General features: G+C 41.5%; 1 protein-coding gene across 1 annotated transcript in view; it reads left to right on the top strand.

The window, feature by feature from the left end:
* ITPR2 (inositol 1,4,5-trisphosphate receptor type 2) overlaps positions 1–21,161 on the top strand; it is a 227,947-nt gene that overhangs the window by 105,374 nt on the left and 101,412 nt on the right. The window contains 1 exon segment of the mRNA XM_075343322.1: positions 696–804. Coding sequence (XP_075199437.1) covers positions 696–804 — 109 coding nt within the window.

Below are 21,161 nucleotides of genomic sequence, written 5' to 3' on the forward strand. Positions count from 1 at the left end.
TAGAGGGCAGGGTCAGCAGAGTCCTCCCATTAGAGGGCGGGGTCAGCAGTCATCTCATTAGAGGGCATGGTCAGCAGAGTCCTCTTATTAGAGGGCAGGGTCAGCAGAGTCCTCCCATTAGAGGGCAGGGTCAGCAGAGTCCTCCCATTAGAGGGCAGGGTCAGCAGAGTCCTCCCATTAGAGGGCAGGGTCAGCAGAGTCCTCCCATTAGAGGGCAGGGTCAGCAGAGTCCTCCCATTAGAGGGCAGGGTCAGCAGAGTCCTCTCATTTGAAGACAGGGTCAGCAGAGTCCTCCCATTAGAGGGCAGGGTCAGCAGAGTCCTCCCATTAGAGGGCAGGATCAGCAGAGTCCTCCCATTAGAGGGTGGGGTCAGCAGAGTCATCTGATCCCCCTTACAGGACAGGTACATGTCCAGTGTTTTGGCGTTAGTGTAAAGCATGAGACCCCGGTGCTCGCTACCTGCTGCCATATTAATCTATTACCTGTGAGTGGAGACCCCTCTTGTACGGGGCTCTTAGTGCCCGGCTCGTGGGTTCTCTGTGGTCCCGCGGCAATGTAATTATCATTTTGCAATCACGCATCTAATAAATACATGACATGAGGGGTTAATGGTGGTCGCCCGCCCTGCGATCGCAGGGGAGACCCCGTAAATATCCCCCCGGCCATGGAAAAGCTCACCAGTGCCATTTCACAGGTTGATTAATCACACAAAGAAACTAATGGAGAAAGAAGAGAAGCTGTGCATCAAAATCCTGCAGACGCTGCGCGAGATGCTGGACAAGAAGGACGGCTTCAGCGAGCAGGTACGAGGGGGAGGGGAGCCTGCGTCCGATTGTTACACCCCAGCTCCCTCCACCCAAAACCCCCAAACATTCATCAATAAATGAGATCCGGGCAGATCCGGATAGAGGAGATGATATCAATTACAACATTCCTGTGAGCTCGTGCCAGGAGGTGTTGTCTTAGGGAAGTGTTGCCAGGAAGTGTTGTCTTAGGGAAGTGTTGCCAGGAAGTGTTGTCTTAGGACCAAAAACAGTTTCATGCTTAATATCCCAGCTTTAGTGTTGGGAGAATTGCCCTTGTGGCTTTTTGGAGCCGATATTAATGTAATCTGAGTCGGCGGAATGACTAAATCCACACATTAATTGTCCCTAAATGTTCGTTTTCCAGCATTAATCAGGGTGATCTAATGTAATTTATAATACCGCCACATTAATTCACTTTTTATTATTGCCACGATGTGATACATTTGCCTTGATAATCAGAAATCTACTCGGCCCCTCGCTGTAATGACGAGAGTGTCCACTAGTGGCCGCCGTCCCATCACTTTCTGCCGTTGTGTGACCTCCGTCGGATGCAGCCGAGTGTCTGTTGTGTCGCCATCATTTATAATCACAGAAGTTTCTACCGTTATACCAGTGCTTGAGAAATGACATAAACAGTATACAAAACAGATATCTAGGGGCCATGTTACATATCGGGTTACAGAAGCATTTAGGCATGTTGTAGCACTATTATTTATGCTCGGCATAGTACTGTTTTTTGAGCACTTTATGGCGGTTCTTTGAGTACTATATGGCTGTATTATTTATGCACTTTATGGTTTTCTAAGCATGGTATTGTTTAAGTTCACTTTGGCAGTATTCTCTCCGCATTGTTTGATGATTTATGAGCGCTGTATGGTGGTTTATTTTGAGCAATATGTGGCAGTATTATCTACTCTATGGTACTGTTTTCTTTTTATTGGTGTTTTTTCAGCACTGTATTCTGGTTTGGTTTGAGTACTATAAAACTACTGTATGATACTATTTTTCTTCACTGCATGGCAGTATTATTTGTGCACTGCATGGTGGTATTATTTATGCACTGCATGGTGGTATTATTTATGCACTGCATGGCAGTATTATTTGTGCACTGCATGGTGGTATTATTTATGCACTTCATGGTAATATTATTTATGCACTGCATGGCAGTATTATTTATGCACCGCATGACAATATTATTTATGCATTGCATGGCAATATTATTTGTGCACTGCATGGCATGATGATTCATGCACTGCGTGGTAGTATTTATGCACTACAAGGCGGTAATTATGCTCTACATGGTGGTATTATTTATGCACTGCATGGCGGTATTAGTTATGCTCTGCATGGCGGTATTATTTATGCACTGCATGGCAGTATTAGTTATGCTCTGCATGGCGGTATTATTTATGCTCTGCATGGCGGTATTAGTTATGCTCTGCATGGCGGTATTATTTATGCACTGCATGGCGGTATTAGTTATGCTCTGCATGGCGGTATTATTTATGCACTGCATGGCGGTATTACTTCAAAAAGGCAAATATCCAGCATCAAGGAGAGTAGTAGATTAAAACTTGTGTTTTATTTTAATATATATGTCGTTCTTCTGATTGCGGTTTTCCACTCACATGTTTTTACTCCAGTCCCATATGTTTATATTGCACCGGGACTTGCACCTGTTTTTAATTTTAATTAAGCACTTAGCCTTACCAATGACGTACAATGTGTGCCTCCTTTATATGGTATCAGTTTTGGGGTAACTCACATGCCATGAATAAGACGCTCTGGTCGAAACGCGTTGGTTTACACGCTTAATACTTGTGCCTCTGTGCTCTCTGGACTACATTTTGTTTTTACTTGTCGAAATAAAAGCAAGTTTTAATCTACTACTCTCCTTGATGCTGGATATTTGCCTTTTTGAAGTTGTCTTTCCGCCCGGGCCTGGGCGTTCCCTGCATCGGTTGGAGTCCGGGAGTGAAGAGGGGTGAGCTGACTTTGGTTCTTGTGCATTGCGGTATTAGTTATGCTCTACATGGCGGTATTATTTATGCTCTGCATGGCGGTATTAGTTATGCTCTGCATGGCGGTATTATTTATGCACTGCATGGCGGTATTAGTTATGCTCTCCATGGCATTTTGTTGAGCTCTGTCTGTTTTGTTTTGATTGATTTTTTTTTAGCTGTATTATTTGTATCTGCTGTGTTAGTACTGTTTCAGCACTATATGAAGTTGGATTACTATATGGCAGTGTTAATTATGTACCATATGGTACTGTTTTTCAGTACTGTATGGTGCTTTGTTTTGAGTAATAAATGGCGGTATTATTTCTGTACTCTATGATTTGACCAGTAAGGCTTGAGTGCTGTCTTGCAGTGGTCTCTATAAACTGTTTGCTGCTGTTTTTTGCGCACTGAATAGCGGTATAGTGTGAGTACTGTAGACCAGTATCATTTATGTATAGCGTGGCGGCTCCGCTTTTGGAGCACTGTATGTCCAGTTTGTTTTGAGTGATTTATGGCAGAATATATGCCTTCCGGTACGGTTATTCAGCCCTATGTAGCAGTATTGTTTGGGTACTACATGGCAGCATTATTGTAATTATGTACTTTATGGTGCTATTTTTTGAGCATTTTATGGCGGAATAGGTTCAGTGCTGTTTGGTGGTATACATGATACACTATATAGCGGTTTGTTTTCAGATCTTTGCTACAGCACTAATTATCAACTGTGTTTTACTGGTTTTTGATGACTGCATGGCGGTATGTTTTGGGTGATACTGCATATGGCAGTATTTCTATACGTACTGTATAGTTATTTATTTTGCTCTTTGTATGGCAGTATTATGCACTGTTTTTGAGCACTGTATGGTGGTATGTTTTGCACACTATATGGCAGTATTATTTAGGTACTATATACTGAGGCTGTCTAATTTGTTAACTCCTCTGATAATCTGGCAAATATTAATGTCAGGCTGAAGAATCACAGAACATGGCGCCTGACCTCCGCAGTTTTTCGCTCTGTGGTTTCAGCCTCGCAGGGATGTTCTGGAAGGCGACGTCCTGACAGAAGCGCCTCATTCCCGTCCGTCGCTCGCTGAGCGTTGCTGAGTAAGCTCCCGTCTGGCTTCCTGGTGCCCATCTCTCAGGCGCTATCACCCGTCGCTGTCATTTCCAGCGCACTTACATCCTTTCTGGGACAGGATCAATTTATGTGGCAAAAGTTTCAAAAATGTTCTTTTTTTCCTGACTCCCGTTAATCTCGCTGTCAGCAGATAATCGCATGTGCCGTAATTGCAATTTGTTCCCAATTGACAGCTTAAAGAGCAGAGCTTCAGACTGACACCGGTCGCTGATGAACGCTCCTTAACCCTTCCATGACTATTTCTACAGATGGTAATGGAAAGATGAAAGGGAAAGTCTACAAAAACATTTCAATTATTCCACCAATATGTTTTAATGGCTTAGCTTCTTTCTCAATTAGCAAGGTCTGTATACTCGGCTCTGCTGTTCCAAGGTGCCTGTCTGCATACTCAGCTCTGCTATTCCAAGGTGCCTGTCTGTATACTCAGCTCTGCTATTCCAAGGTGCCTGTCTGTATACTCAGCTCTGCTATTCCAAGGTGCCTGTCTGTATACTCAGCTCTGCTGTTCCAAGGTGCCTGTCTGCATACTCAGCTCTGCTGTTCCAAGGTGCCTGTCTGCATACTCAGCTCTGCTGTTCCAAGGTGCCTGTCTGCATACTCAGCTCTGCTGTTCCAAGGTGCCTGTCTGCATACTCAGCTCTGCTGTTCCAAGGTGCCTCTCTGCATACTCAGCTCTGCTGTTCCAAGGTGCCTGTCTGCATACTCAGCTCTGCTATTCCAAGGTGCCTGTCTGCATACTCAGCTCTGCTATTCCAAGGTGCCTGTCTGCATACTCAGCTCTGCTGTTCCAAGGTGCCTGTCTGCATACTCAGCTCTGCTATTCCAAGGTGCCTGTCTGCATACTCAGCTCTGCTGTTCCAAGGTGCCTGTCTGCATACTCAGCTCTGCTGTTCCAAGGTGCCTCTCTGCATACTCAGCTCTGCTGTTCCAAGGTGCCTGTCTGCATACTCAGCTCTGCTGTTCCAAGGTGCCTGTCTGCATACTCAGCTCTGCTGTTCCAAGGTGCCTCTCTGCATACTCAGCTCTGCTATTCCAAGGTGCCTGTCTGCATACTCAGCTCTGCTATTCCAAGGTGCCTGTCTGCATACTCAGCTCTGCTATTCCAAGGTGCCTGTCTGCATACTCAGCTCTGCTATTCCAAGGTGCCTGTCTGCATACTCAGCTCTGCTGTTCTAAGGTGCCTGTGTGCATATTTAGCACTGCTGTTCTAAGGTGCTTTCTGCACACTCAGCTCTGCTGTATCAGGGTACTTTTACACAAATTTGGCTCTGCTCTTCCTAGGTGCTTGTCCGCACACTCAGCTTCACTGTTCCATGTGCCATCCTGCATATCCTTTTCTGCAGATTCATAAGCGGATTTGTCCAACTCTGCATTTCTTCGCCGTACCATCGCCTCAAGTCCGTGCTGCTCATCCAGACCTACAGCTTATTAAATCCGCCTCACCAGATGAGCCACAACACACTCTTTTGTAGACCCTCTTAATATGTGAAGGTCTCCATTAAGGCTCTAAATTCAGTTTTAAACCAGAGAAAATGGAGATGAATGAAGCAATAAGAGGAGGAGACGGCGGGGACCGTGCAGAGGGGGAGACGGCGGGGACCGTGCAGAGGGGGAGACGGCGGGGACCGTGCAGAGGAGGAGACGGCGGGGACCGTGCAGAGGAGGAGACGGTGGGGACCGTGCAGAGGAGGAGACGGCGGGGACCGTGCAGAGGAGGAGGACAGCGGGGACCGTGCACATGAGGAGGACAGCGGGGACCGTGCACAGGAGGAGGACAGCGGGGACCGTGCACAGGAGGAGGACAGCGGGGACCGTGCACAGGAGGAGGACAGCGGGGACCGTGCACAGGAGGAGGACAGCGGGGACCGTGCACAGGAGGAGGACAGCGGAGACCGTGCACAGGAGGAGGACAGCGGAGACCGTGCACTTTTGGGAAGCTCCGGTGACCCTATGACTACACTGCAGCTTAGTAAATGCCAAAAATGGCTGCTCCTGCCTTCTCCTGGCTAAGAAGGAAGCTAATAGAAGTAATAATGCAGGATGGAGCAGCGCAGCACACGGCGACCAGAAGAATTCTCCGCACAGATTAGTTTCGATTTTTAAACAATGCTATGATTTAGGAAATAAGATCTTTCAGAAAGTCTTCCAGGCCGAGCATAATAACCTGCCATTATCCCCTCACCAAGAATAGTCACACACAGCCAATCAATGGCGATTAAAGCTGGAGGACAGCCAAGTGACCCACGCGTTTTACCTACTTTACAGGATGATGTCAAATCTCAACACAAGACGAGTCTCCTATAAAGAAGCCGCCGGCCTGTGTCCTCACCCGAGACACCCAGCTCATATCATAGCCGGAGTATATCCATATTCATTTATTGTAATGAGCACTAATGGTGACTGGGGCCGATGTCCGATCACCTCCTCCGAGACTCACAGGACTCTACCTCCTGCAGCTTTCATTCTGCGAGGTCAAAAGACACTTTATAACAACCGCTGAGTAACATGCCCCAATATATATGTCACAGAAGCTTTATCCAGCTCCACGTTATATCAATTTTTGTATCCTGAAGTGGAAGAAAATAACTACTGTACTATAATACTGCCCCTATGTACAATAATATAACTACTATAATACTGCCCCTATGTACAATAATATAACTACTATAATACTGCCCCTATGTACAATAATATAACTACTATAATACTGCCCCTATGTACAAGAATATAACTGCTATAATACTGCCCCTATATACAAGAATATAACTACTATAATACTGCCCCTATGTACAAGAATATAACTACTATAATACTGCCCCTATGTACAATAATATAACTACTATAATACTGCCCCTATGTACAATAATATAACTACTATAATACTGCCCCTATGTACAAGAATATAACTGCTATAATACTGCCCCTATGTACAAGAATATAACTACTATAATACTGCCCCTATGTACAAGAATATAACTACTATAATACTGCCCCCTATGTACAAGAATATAACTACTATAATACTGCCCCTATGTACAAGAATATAACTACTATAATACTGCCCCTATGTACAAGAATATAACTACTATAATACTGCCCCTATGTACAAGAATATAACTACTATAATACTGCCCCCTATGTACAAGAATATAACTACTATAATACTGCTCCTATGTACAAGAATATAACTACTATAATACTGCCCCCTATGTACAAGAATATAACTACTATAATACTGGCCCCTATGTACAAGAATATAACTACTATAATACTGCTCCTATGTACAAGAATATAACTACTATAATACTGCTCCTATGTACAAGAATATAACTACTATAATACTGCCCCTATGTACAAGAATATAACTACTATAATACTGCCCCTATGTACAAGAATATAACTACTATAATACTGCCCCCTATATACAAGAATATATCTACTATAATACTGCCCCTATTTACAAGAATATAACTACTATAAAACTGCTCCTATGTACAAGAATATAACTACTATAATACTGCCCCCTATGTACAAGAATATAACTACTATAATACTGCTCCTATGTACAAGAATATAACTACTATAATACTGCCCCCTATATACAAGAATATATCTACTATAATACTGCCCCTATGTACAAGAATATAACTACTATAATACTGCTCCTATGTACAAGAATATAACTATTATAATACTGATCCTATGTACAAGAATATAACTATTATAATACTGATCCTATGTACAAGAATATAACTACTATAATACTGCCCCTATGTACAAGAATATAACTACTATAATACTGCTCCTATGTACAAGAATATAACTATTATAATACTGATCCTATGTACAAGAATATAACTATTATAATACTGATCCTATGTACAAGAATATAACTACTATAATACTGCCCCTATGTACAAGAATATAACTACTATAATACTGCCCCTATGTACAAGAATATAACTACTATAATACTGCTCCTATGTACAAGAATATAACTATTATAATACTGATCCTATGTACAAGAATATAACTACTATAATACTGCCCCTATGTACAAGAATATAACTACTATAATACTGCCCCTATGTACAAGAATATAACTACTATAATACTGCCCCCTATGTACAAGAATATAACTACTATAATACTGCTCCTATGTACAAGAATATAACTACTATAATACTGCCCCCTATGTACAAGAATATAACTACTATAATACTGGCCCCTATGTACAAGAATATAACTACTATAATACTGCTCCTATGTACAAGAATATAACTACTATAATACTGCTCCTATGTACAAGAATATAACTACTATAATACTGCCCCTATGTACAAGAATATAACTACTATAATACTGCCCCTATGTACAAGAATATAACTACTATAATACTGCCCCCTATATACAAGAATATATCTACTATAATACTGCCCCTATTTACAAGAATATAACTACTATAAAACTGCTCCTATGTACAAGAATATAACTACTATAATACTGCCCCCTATGTACAAGAATATAACTACTATAATACTGCTCCTATGTACAAGAATATAACTACTATAATACTGCCCCCTATATACAAGAATATATCTACTATAATACTGCCCCTATGTACAAGAATATAACTACTATAATACTGCTCCTATGTACAAGAATATAACTATTATAATACTGATCCTATGTACAAGAATATAACTATTATAATACTGATCCTATGTACAAGAATATAACTACTATAATACTGCCCCTATGTACAAGAATATAACTACTATAATACTGCCCCTATGTACAAGAATATAACTACTATAATACTGCTCCTATGTACAAGAATATAACTATTATAATACTGATCCTATGTACAAGAATATAACTATTATAATACTGCTCCTATGTACAAGAATATAACTACTATAATACTGCCCCTATGTACAAGAATATAACTACTATAATACTGCTCCTATGTACAAGAATATAACTATTAATACTGATCCTATGTACAAGAATATAACTACTATAATACTGCCCCTATGTACAAGAATATAACTACTATAATACTGCTCCTATGTACAAGAATATAACTATTAATACTGATCCTATGTACAAGAATATAACTATTATAATACTGATCCTATGTACAAGAATATAACTATTAATACTGATCCTATGTACAAGAATATAACTATTATAATACTGATCCTATGTACAAGAATATAACTATTATAATACTGATCCTATGTACAAGAATATAACTATTATAATACTGATCCTACACTGGAGATCAAAATTAGAGAACAATGTATAATCACTTGCATTTTTCAGAAATAATATGATCTCCATTGATGACCATGCTCTGGTTTTGTGTAAGGGGTACACCATGCCACTAGAACAGGGTTTTACAAAAAATGCTAACAATAATAATAATAATATTTATTCATTAATATAGCGCTATTAATTCCACAGCACTCTACATACAATGGCAACACTGTCCCCATTGGGGCTCACCATCTAGATTCCTTATGAGTATGTCTTTGGATTGAGGGAGGAAACCCACGCAAACATGGGGAGAACATACAAACGCCTTGCAGATGGTGTCCTTGGTGGGATTTGAACCCAGGGCCCCAACGCTGCAAGACGGCAGTGCTAACCACTGAGCCACCACAAGACGGCAGTGCTAACCACTGAGCCACCGTGCCGCCCAAATCCAAAGTTTATTAACATAAAACTTTTATTTTGCCCCATTCGTGATGCTGATGATTAGAGACCAGCAATGACTGTAGAGAGAGATGATCAGTAAATATTCCTCAGGTAACAGTCACAATCGGTAGGACGTGCACCGGCCGTCGCTGTGAATAATATCAGCACATCTGCGGCCACAGGACATCACTGATCTCTCACACTGCTCTGGTGGGATTTTGGCCCACTCTTCTTCCAGTCTCTTCCACGGTTCTTTGACTGTTGTGGGTTTCTTGGCCATAACTTTGTCACCAGGGATTCTCCAGAGGTTTTCTATTGGGTTTAGATCAGGACTTTGGGCTGTGGCCATTTCATTATTTCCAGGAGCTGCTTTCCCCGTTTTGCTGTGTTACAGGGGGCATTGTCTTGCATGAAAATTGCTGCTGATTGAGTGATGGACACAAGTAAGGAGACACGTGTTGTGAAGAAGGTTCTGATCCACACTTGCATTCACTCTGCCATGTAGCTGTATGAGAAGTCCAACTCCTGCTGCAGAAAACATTCCCCAAACCATGACCCTTCCTCCACCGCCTGTCACTGACTTCTTAACACACTTTGGGTTCAGTCTTTCCCCAGTTTGTTGATGAACATAATGTTTCCCATCAGACCCAAATAAACTTGCTTTCATCACTAAAATGATCTGTGGCCACTTCTCCTCTGTCCACACAACATGCTCCTCACCAAAGGTGAGTCCAGCCTTGTGATTCTTCCTGTTAATGAGAGGTTTGGTCACTGCAGAGTCGGCTTTCAGTCCAAATGCTCTTACACGTCGTGACACTGTATGACAAGACAGATCCTTACCCTGTTCAGTGCTGAACTGGCGGCCATTCCAGCTGCAGTGTGGAAATGATTACCCATGGAGAGTCTCCCGCATTATCCTGTCCTCTCTTGCATTTGTCTTTTGAGGGTGACCAGCCTTCTTGGAGGACGTGAAAGAGTTTGTGATATTGTAAAGATGCAATATTTCCAAAATCACAGACTTGGAACGACCACCTTTTCTTGCTATGGCTGATAGGGTCACCCCCCGCCTTGGTCTTTATCTGAACAACCTGTTGCCGGAGGGTTTCAGTCACTTTGGAACGGCAAAGCCAGTGCAAACTGGAAAGTTAGGTACCAGTTACATGTGATTTGTTAGATAATAAGGAAATTATCACCAAGTGCAGGTTATCACCAATATCTTGCAGGGATCTTTTATATTTATCTCATTTACATTTTTATTATTTGCTTTACAATAAATTCAATTTATGAAATAAGCGGAATATCCTTCGGATACAACCCCTGGCAAAAATTCTGGCCTCCCCTGGCTCTGAGGATGTTCATTCAGTTGTTTACTTTTGTTTAAAAAAAAAAAAAAAAAAAAAAAAAAAAAAGCAGATCACAGAAGGCACAAAACTAAAGTCATTTCAAATGGCAACTTTCTGGCTTTAAAAAACTCTAACAAAAATTATGAAAATATAATGTGCAGCCAGTAACGGTTACTTTTCAAGACCAAACAGGGGGAAAATTTATGGAATCACTCAATTATGAGGTAAAAATTATGGAATCACCCTGTAAATTTTCATTCCCAAAACTAACATCTGCATCAAATAAGATCTGCTCGTTAGTCTGCATCATAGGGTACTTTCACACTTGCGTTATTTTCCTTCCGTTACAATCCGCCCTTTTGGGAAACAGCGGAATCCGTTAACGGATTCCGCTGTTTCCCATAGACTTGTATGGGTGACGGATTGTACCAAAAGGAGCTGCGTTGCTTCCGCTGGGCGACGCTCCGTTGCTTCCGCCCAGCGGGAGGAACGCAGCATGTAACGTTATTTTGAGCAGCGGAATCCTCTGGATTTCACTGCGCATGCTCTTTTTTTTTTTTTTTTTTTTTTTTTTTTTAAATCAAACTTTATTTTGGCTCGCGGTGGCCGAACGTTCAGCTGAGCGCCCGGCCGTCGGCAAGCGACAGCGCTCAGCTGAATGACCGGCCACCAGCATGCCCGGCCGCCGGCAAGTCACAGCGCTCAGCTGAGCGCCCGCCCGCCGGCATGCCCGGGCGCCGGCAAGTGACAGCGATCAGCTGATCACCCGGCGGCCGGCTGCAGGGAGCGATCAGCTGATCACCCGGCGGCCGGGAGCGATCAGCTGATCACCCGGCGGCCGGCTGCAGGGAGCGATCAGCTGATCACCCGGCGGCCGGGAGCGATCAGCTGATCACCCGGCAGCCGGCTGCAGGGAGCGATCAGCTGATCACCCGGCAGCCGGGAGCGATCAGCTGATCACCCGGCGGGCGGGAGCGATCAGCTGATCACCCGGCGGCCGGCTACTGGGAGCAATCAGCTGATCACCCAGCGGCCGGCTGCAGGGAACGATCAGCTGATCGTTCACTATAGTCTGCCGCTGGTAAAACCGGGAAAAAAAAAAAAAAAAAATCAAAACGAATTGCGTTGTTTTGCAGCATCCGTTGCATCCGTTGTGTCACTATATGCAACACATCCGTTGCATCCGTTACACAACGCAATGCAACGGATACCGTTCAACGCAAGTGTGAAAGTAGCCTAAAAAGGAGTGATCACACCTTGGAGAGCTGTTGCACCAAGTGAACTGACATGAATCATGGCTCCAACACAAGAGATGTTAATTGAAACAAAGGAGAGGATTATCAAACTCTTAAAAGAGGGTAAACGCAATGTTGCAAAAGATGTTGGTTGTTCACAGTCAACTGTGTCTAAAATCTGGACCCAATACAAACAACATGGGAAGGTTGTTAAAGGCAAACAAGCTGGTAGACCAAGGAAGACATCAAAGTGTCAAGACAGGAAACTTAAAGCAATATGTCTCCAAAACAGGAAATGGACAACAAAACAAATGAGGAACGAATGGGAGGAAACTGGAGTCAATGTCTGTGACCGAACTGTAAGAAACTGCCTAAAGGAAATGGGATTTACATACAAGAAAGCTAAACAATAAAAAGATGACTGCCTGACGAGAACATGTAAATTTCCACAGTCATTGATGATATGGGGCTGCATGTCAGGTAAAGGCACGGGGGAGATGTCTGTCATTACATCTTCAATAAATGCCCTAGTTTACATTGAAATTTTGGACACTTTTCTTATCTCGTCATATGAAAGGATGTTTGGGGATGATGAAATCATTTATCAAGATGATAATGCCTCCTGCCATAGGGCAAAAACGGTGAAAACATTCCTTGAAAGAAGACACATAAGGTCAATGTCATGGCCTGCAAATAGTCCGGATCTCAATCCAATTGAAAATGTTTGGTGGAAGTTCAAGAAAATGGTCCATGACAAGATCCAACCTGTAAAGCTGATCTGCAACAGCAATCACAGAAAGCTGGAACCAGACTGATGAAGATACTGTTTGTCACTCATTAAGTCCATGTCTCAGAGACTGCAAGCTGTTATAAAAGCCAGAGGTGGTGCCACAAAATACTACTGATGTATTATAGGAGGGTTCTTTTGTTTGTTTTTCATGATTCCATAATTTTTACCTCAGAATTGAGTGATTCCATCATTTTTACCTCAGAATTGAGTGATTCCATCATTTTTTACCTCAGAATTGAGTGATTCCATCATTTTTACCTCAGAATTGAGTGATTCCATAATTTTTACCTCAGAATTGAGTGATTCCATCATTTTTATCTCAGAATTGAGTGATTCCATCATTTTTTACCTCAGAATTGAGTGATTCCATCATTTTTACCTCAGAATTGAGTGATTCCATCATTTTTTACCTCAGAATTGAGTGATTCCATCATTTTTTACCTCAGAATTGAGTGATTCCATCATTTTTACCTCAGAATTGAGTGATTCCATAATTTTTACCTCAGAATTGAGTGATTCCATCATTTTTATCTCAGAATTGAGTGATTCCATCATTTTTTACCTCAGAATTGAGTGATTCCATCATTTTTACCTCAGAATTGAGTGATTCCATCATTTTTTACCTCAGAATTGAGTGATTCCATCATTTTTTACCTCAGAATTGAGTGATTCCATCATTTTTTACCTCAGAATTGAGTGATTCCATCATTTTTACCTCAGAATTGAGTGATTCCATCATTTTTCCCCCTGTTATAAAAGTACCCGTTACTGGCTGCACATTATGTTTTCATGATTTTTTTTTTTAGTGTTTCTTAAAGCCAGAAAGTTCCATTTCAAATGACTTTAGTTTGGTGTCATGTCTGTGATCTGCTTTTTTTATACAAAAGTAGAGAACTGAATGAACATCCTCAGAGGCAGGGGGGTCCATGATTTTGCCAGGGGTTGTAGAATCACACAGGACGCCACAATGGCCGTAATATTTCGGAACTTGTGTGTTGTCCTGTAATTGTATATATCACACATCTTGGCTGTGTTTTTTGTCTTGTTTCGGGCAGTTTCCTCGCTTTGATGCGCTGTGTTTCGTGTGTGCGGTGGAGGTGACCCCTGCGGTTCTGCACCTGTTCCGGTTCCTCGCTGTGGGGGGTTTGGTTCGGGCATGCTGAGTTGTGTAGTTCCTCAGCAGCTGTAAAGCCGCAGGCTGCCTCCTCCCCTGCCTTCCCTTTCTTCTCCCCCCGTCTTGTCTCCATTATTGCCGGCTCTGTTCCCCGGCACCACCCCACATTCTGCTCCTCTGTATGCCGCCGCAGATGGAGCCTTTGGAAGTGATTACAAAAAAACTTTTTTTTCTCTCTTTTGCCGCTCCATTGGAAAACACGGCAGACTTTGCCGCCGCCGCCGCCATGTGACTGCACATGTGAAGAGGCTGTGCGGGGTCTGGGGTCTGCGGGGAAATGATTGGAGGAGACACAGTCTGCCAAGTGGATGAGACGAGCGAGGAGCGCGGCCCCCGATCAGCAGCATGTGATTATGTAACGCCCGCAGTGTCTGGCCGCGCGCTCCACTGGAGACGCGTCACGTGTCGTGCAACGCTCCTGGCCCTGAAATTCAATTAGATTGCTGCGAACGATCGTGACTCCGCATGAGATCCGCTCTCCGCTCCACGCTCCACAGCAAATGGCTTGATTAGCCGCACACGGATTGATGGATTGTTGCTGAGTGTTGTGTACACGTCCCGCGCAAATCTTATGTAACTGTCTGAGCCGGACTCTGCCTCCTGCACAACAGTCACTGCACCAGGTCACCTGCCAAATCCATCCTCTCCTGGGAAAGCTGAGTGGCCCCGGTATAGCGGCCATTGCATCCCCCGCAGTTGATCGATCACTTACCCAGCTTTTCCAGGCGTCTGAAAAACAAATGTGAGTGGTAGTCTCCAACCAGTGAGGCAAAAGTCCAACATCCACCCGTGGGTGTGCAATACTGGAAAGCAAGAGACCACTGGACTGATAACAGCTGCTCTCTACCCATTCTCCTCTCCCTTCTGCCCTCTCTCCTCTCTTGCCTCCCTTTCCCTTCGTCACCCTTCTACCTTCTTCACTATTCCCTCTATCCTCTTTTCTTTCTTCCCTCTTTTCTCTCTTTCTTTCTCTTCTCCCCTCATCTCTCTCTCCTCTGTCCCCTCTCCTCTCTTCTCTCCCTTCTTTCCTCTCTTCTCTCTTTCCTCTCCCCTCTTCTCTCTCTCTCCTCTTCCCTCCCCCTTCCCTCCATCTCTTCTCGCCCTCCTTCCTCTCTTCTCCCCCCCCTTCTTTCCTTCTCTCTCTTCTCACCCTCTCACCCTCTTTTTTCACCTCTTCTCACCCCCCTCTCCCTTCTTTCCTCTCTTCTCTCTTTCCTCTCCCCTCTTCTCTCTCTCTCCTCTTCCCTCCCCCTTCCCTCCATATCTTCTCGCCCTCCTTCCTCTCTTCTCCCCCCTTCTTTCCTTCTCTCTCTTCTCACCCTCTCACCCTCTTCTTTCACCTCTTCTCACCCCCCTCTCCCTTCCCTCCTGTCCCCTGTTCGCGCTCTCCCCTCTTCTTCTCTCCCTCTCTCCCCTCTTCTTCTCTCCCTCTCTCCCCTCTTCTTCTCTCCCTCTTCTTCTCTCCCTCTCTCCCCTCTTCTTCTCTCCCTCTCTCCCCTCTTCTTTCCTCCTCTCCCCTTTTCTCTCACCTCTAATCTCTCTCCCCTCTTCTTTCCTTCTCTCACCTCTTCTCTCACTCACTCCCCTCTTCTTTCCTCCTCTCCCCTTTTCTCTCCCTCTCTCCCCTCTTCTTCCCTCCTCTCCCCTCTTCTCTCCCCTCTTCTCTCACTCTCTCCCCTCTTCTCTCACTTTCTCCCCTTTTGTCTCCCTCTCTCCCCTCTTCTTTCCTTCTCCCCACTCTTCTTCCCCCTCTTCTCTCACTCTCTCCCCTCTTCTCTCACTCTCTCCCCTCTTCTTTCCTTCTCCCCCCTCTCCTCCCCCTCTTCTTCTCCCTTCTCTCTCCTCTTCTGTCACTCTCTCCCCTCTTCTCTCACTCTCTCCCCTCTTCTTTCCTTCTCCCCCCTCTCCTCCCCCTCTTCTTCCCCCTTCTCTCTCCTCTTCTGTCACTCTCTCCCCTCTTCTCTCACTCTCTCCCCTCTTCTTTCCTTCTCCCCCCTCTCCTCCCCCTCTTCTTCCCCCTTCTCTCTCCTCTTCTGTCACTCTCTCCCCTCTTCTCTCACTCTCTCCCCTCTTCTTTCCTTCTCCCCCCTCTTCCCCCCCTTCTCTCTCCTCTTCTCTCACTCTCTCCCCTCTTCTCTCGCTCTCTCCCCTCTTGTCTCTCATCACTTTTCTCTCTCCTCTCCCTTCTTTTCTGCATCCCTCCCTCCCCTCTTCACTCTCTCCTCTCTTTGTTACTTTACCTATGCTGACACACTGTATCAGTTTGGTGTCCAGGATGTTTAGCTAACAAAGGATTGTCCAGACTGGGTACAATGTAACAAATCTTCAGCTTTGATCAGGTTTTTATAGGTTTTCTGCTTCAGAATGTTAACTATTAATATATATATATATATATATATATATATATATATATATATATATATATATATATATATATATATATATAATTTACATTTATATATTTTTTTTTTTTTTTTTTTTCACATTCACTGACCTCAAGCAGAGTTTTTGAAAATGGTGAGAAATTGAAGCACAAAGGATATTACAAAGTTTTCGTATAAAGCTTATACTGTAACACGCACATGGAAAAGCTTCTGGAAGTAATAGACCTGGTGACCTGGGGGTTAACGGCCCGTGCGGGCTCCGAGCCTATAGAGCTTGTGATTCCGGGGTCTGCGGGTGGAGAGACCCCGCACTGTGTGTCTGGGCCGGTGTCCTGCAGGCCGGGACATGTTCCTGACTCAGGTTTATTCACAGTCGCAGGGAAGAAAGGCTTCTTTCTTGACAGATTTGGCAGTGGATTCAATGTTACCAGCAGGAGTCCTAAGTCCACAAGTGACCTGTTAACACGTCTCGTGTCCTGTCTGCATGATGAGATCCCCAGAGAATAACGGGGAGTAAACAGGAGGCAAGAAATATATAAAGACGAAAACTCTGAATCAGCAAGAAACAGCTTCTCTTAAAGGCAAAGTGTGCAAAAAAGATTACATTTGGTGCCTACAAAATAAGAGCAAATGCACAAGACTGCATTTCCTCTCAGCAAATAGGTGTAAAACTATAGTCCATGTACAAGAATATAACTACTATAATACTGCCCCTATATACAAGAATATAACTAGTATAATACTGCCCCCTATGTACAGGAATATAACTACTATAATACTGCCACTATGTACAAGAATATAACTACTATAATACTGCCCCCTATGTACAAGACTATAACTACTATAATACTGCCCCCTATATACAAGAATATAACTACTATAATAATGCCCCTATATACAAGAATATAACTACTATAATAATGCCCCTATGTACAAGAATAAAACTACTATAATACTGCCCCTATGTACAAGAATATAACTACTATAATACTGCCCCTATGTACAAGAATATAACTACTATAATACAGCTCCCTATGTACAAGAATATAACTACTATAATACTGCCCCTATGTACAGGAATATAACTGCTATAATACTGCCCCTATGTACAAGAATATATCTACTTTAATACTGCCCCTATGTACAAGAATATAACTACTATAATACTGCCTCTATGTACAAGAATATAACGACTATAATACTGCCCCCTATATACAAGAATATAACTACTATAATACTGCCCCCTATGTACAAGAGTATAACTACTATAATACTGCCCCCTATGTACAAGAATATAACTACTATAATACTGCCCCTATATACAAGAATATAACTACTATAATACTGCCCCTATATACAAGAGTATAACTACTATAATACTGCCCCCTATGTACAAGAGTATAACTACTATAATACTGCCCCTATGTACAAGAATATAACTACTATAATACTGCCCCTATGTACAAGAATATATCTACTTTAATACTGCCCCTATGTACAAGAATATAACTACTATAATACTGCCCCCTATGTACAAGAATATAACTACTATAATACTGCCCCTATGTACAAGAGTATAACTACTATAATACTGCCCCTATGTACAAGAATATAACTACTATAATACTGCCCCTATGTACAAGAATATAACTGCTATAATACTGCCCCTATGTACAAGAATATAACTACTATAATACTGCCCCATGTACAAGAATATAACTACTATAATACTGCCCCTATGTACAAGAATATAACTACTATAATACTGCCCCATGTACAAGAGTATAACTACTATAATACTGCCCCTATGTACAAGAATATAACTGCTATAATACTGCCCCTATGTACAAGAATATAACTACTATAATACTGCCCCCTATGTACAAGAATATAACTGCTATAATACTGCCCCTATGTACAAGAATATAACTACTATAATACTGCCCCCTATGTACAAGAGTATAACTACTATAATACTGCTCCTATGTACAAGAATATAACTACTATAATACTGCCCCCTATGTACAAGAATATAACTACTATAATACTTCCCCCCTATGTACAAGAATATAACTACTATAATACTGCCCCTATATACAAGAATATAACTACTATAATACTGCCCCCTATGTACAAGAGTATAACTACTATAATACTGCCCCTATGTACAAGAATATAACTACTATAATACTGCCCCTATGTACAAGAATATATCTACTTTAATACTGCCCCTATGTACAAGAATATAACTACTATAATATTGCCCCCTATGTACAAGAATATAACTACTATAATACTGCCCCTATGTACAAGAGTATAACTACTATAATACTGCCCCTATGTACAAGAATATAACTACTATAATACTGCCCCTATGTACAAGAATATAACTGCTATAATACTGCCCCTATGTACAAGAATATAACTACTATAATACTGCCCCATTTACAAGAATATAACTACTATAATACTGCCCCTATGTACAAGAATATAACTACTATAATACTGCCCCATGTACAAGAGTATAACTACTATAATACTGCCCCTATGTACAAGAATATAACTGCTATAATACTGCCCCTATGTACAAGAATATAACTACTATAATACTGCCCCCTATGTACAAGAATATAACTGCTATAATACTGCCCCTATGTACAAGAATATAACTACTATAATACTGCCCCCTATGTACAAGAGTATAGCTACTATAATACTGCTCCTATGTACAAGAATATAACTACTATAATACTGCCCCCTATGTACAAGAATATAACTACTATAATACTTCCCCCCTATGTACAAGAATATAACTACTATAATACTGCCCCCTGTGTACAAGAATATAACTACTATAATACTGCTCCTATGTGCAAGAATATAACTACTATAATACTGCTCCTATGTACAAGAATATAACTACTATAATACTGCCCCATGTACAAGAGTATAACTACTATAATACTGCCCCTATGTACAAGAATATAACTGCTATAATACTGCCCCTATGTACAAGAATATAACTACTATAATACTGCCCCCTATGTACAAGAATATAACTGCTATAATACTGCCCCTATGTACAAGAATATAACTACTATAATACTGCCCCCTATGTACAAGAGTATAACTACTATAATACTGCTCCTATGTACAAGAATATAACTACTATAATACTGCCCCTATGTACAAGAATATAACTACTATAATACTTCCCCCCTATGTACAAGAATATAACTACTATAATACTGCCCCCTGTGTACAAGAATATAACTACTATAATACTGCTCCTATGTACAAGAATATAAATACTATAATACTGCTCCTATGTACAAGAATATAACTACTATAATACTGCCCCTATGTACAAGAATATAACTACTATAATACTGCCCCTATGTACAAGAATATAACTACTATAATACTGCCCCCTGTGTACAAGAATATAACTACTATAATACTGCTCCTATGTACAAGAATATAACCACTATAATACTGCCCCCTATGTACAGGAATATAACTACTATAATACTGCCCACTATATACAAGAATATAACTACTATAATACTGCTCCTATGTACAAGAATATAACTACTATAATACTGCCCCTATGTACAAGAATATAACTACTATAATACTGCCCCTATGTACAAGAATATAACTACTATAATACTGCCCCCTGTGTACAAGAATATAACTACTATAATACTGCCCACTATATACAAGAATATAACTACTATAATACTGCCCCTATGTACAAGAATATAACTACTATAATACTGCCCCCTGTGTACAAGAATATAACTACTATAATACTGCTCCTATGTACAAGAATATAACCACTATAATACTGCCCCCTATGTACAGGAATATAACTACTATAATACTGCCCACTATATACAAGAATATAACTACTATAATACTGCTCCTATTTACAAGAATATAACTACTATAATACTGCTCCTATTTACAAGAATATAACTACTATAATACTGCCCCCTGTGTACAAGAATATAACTACTATAATACTGCCCACTATATACAAGAATATAACTACTATAATACTGCCCCTATGTACAAGAATATAACTACTATAATACTGCCCCCTGTGTACAAGAATATAACTACTATAATACTGCTCCTATGTACAAGAATATAACTACTATAATACTGCCCCCTATGTACAGGAATATAACTACTATAATACTGCCCACTATATACAAGAATATAACTACTATAATACTGCTCCTATTTACAAGAATATAACTACTATAATACTGCTCCTATTTACAAGAATATAACTACTATAATACTGCTCCTATGTACAAGAATATAACTACTATAATACTGCCCCTATATACAAGAATATAACTACTATAATACTGCCCCTATATACAAGAATATAACTACTATAATACTGCTCCTATTTACAAGAATATAACTACTATAATACTGCTCCTATGTACAAGAATATAACTACTATAATACTGCTCCTATTTACAAGAATATAACTACTATAATACTGCCCCTATGTACAAGAATATAACCACTATAATACTGCCCCCTATGTACAAGAATATAACT

The sequence above is a fragment of the Anomaloglossus baeobatrachus genome, chromosome 4 (genome assembly GCF_048569485.1).
Source record: "Anomaloglossus baeobatrachus isolate aAnoBae1 chromosome 4, aAnoBae1.hap1, whole genome shotgun sequence".
NCBI lineage: Eukaryota > Metazoa > Chordata > Amphibia > Anura > Aromobatidae > Anomaloglossus > Anomaloglossus baeobatrachus.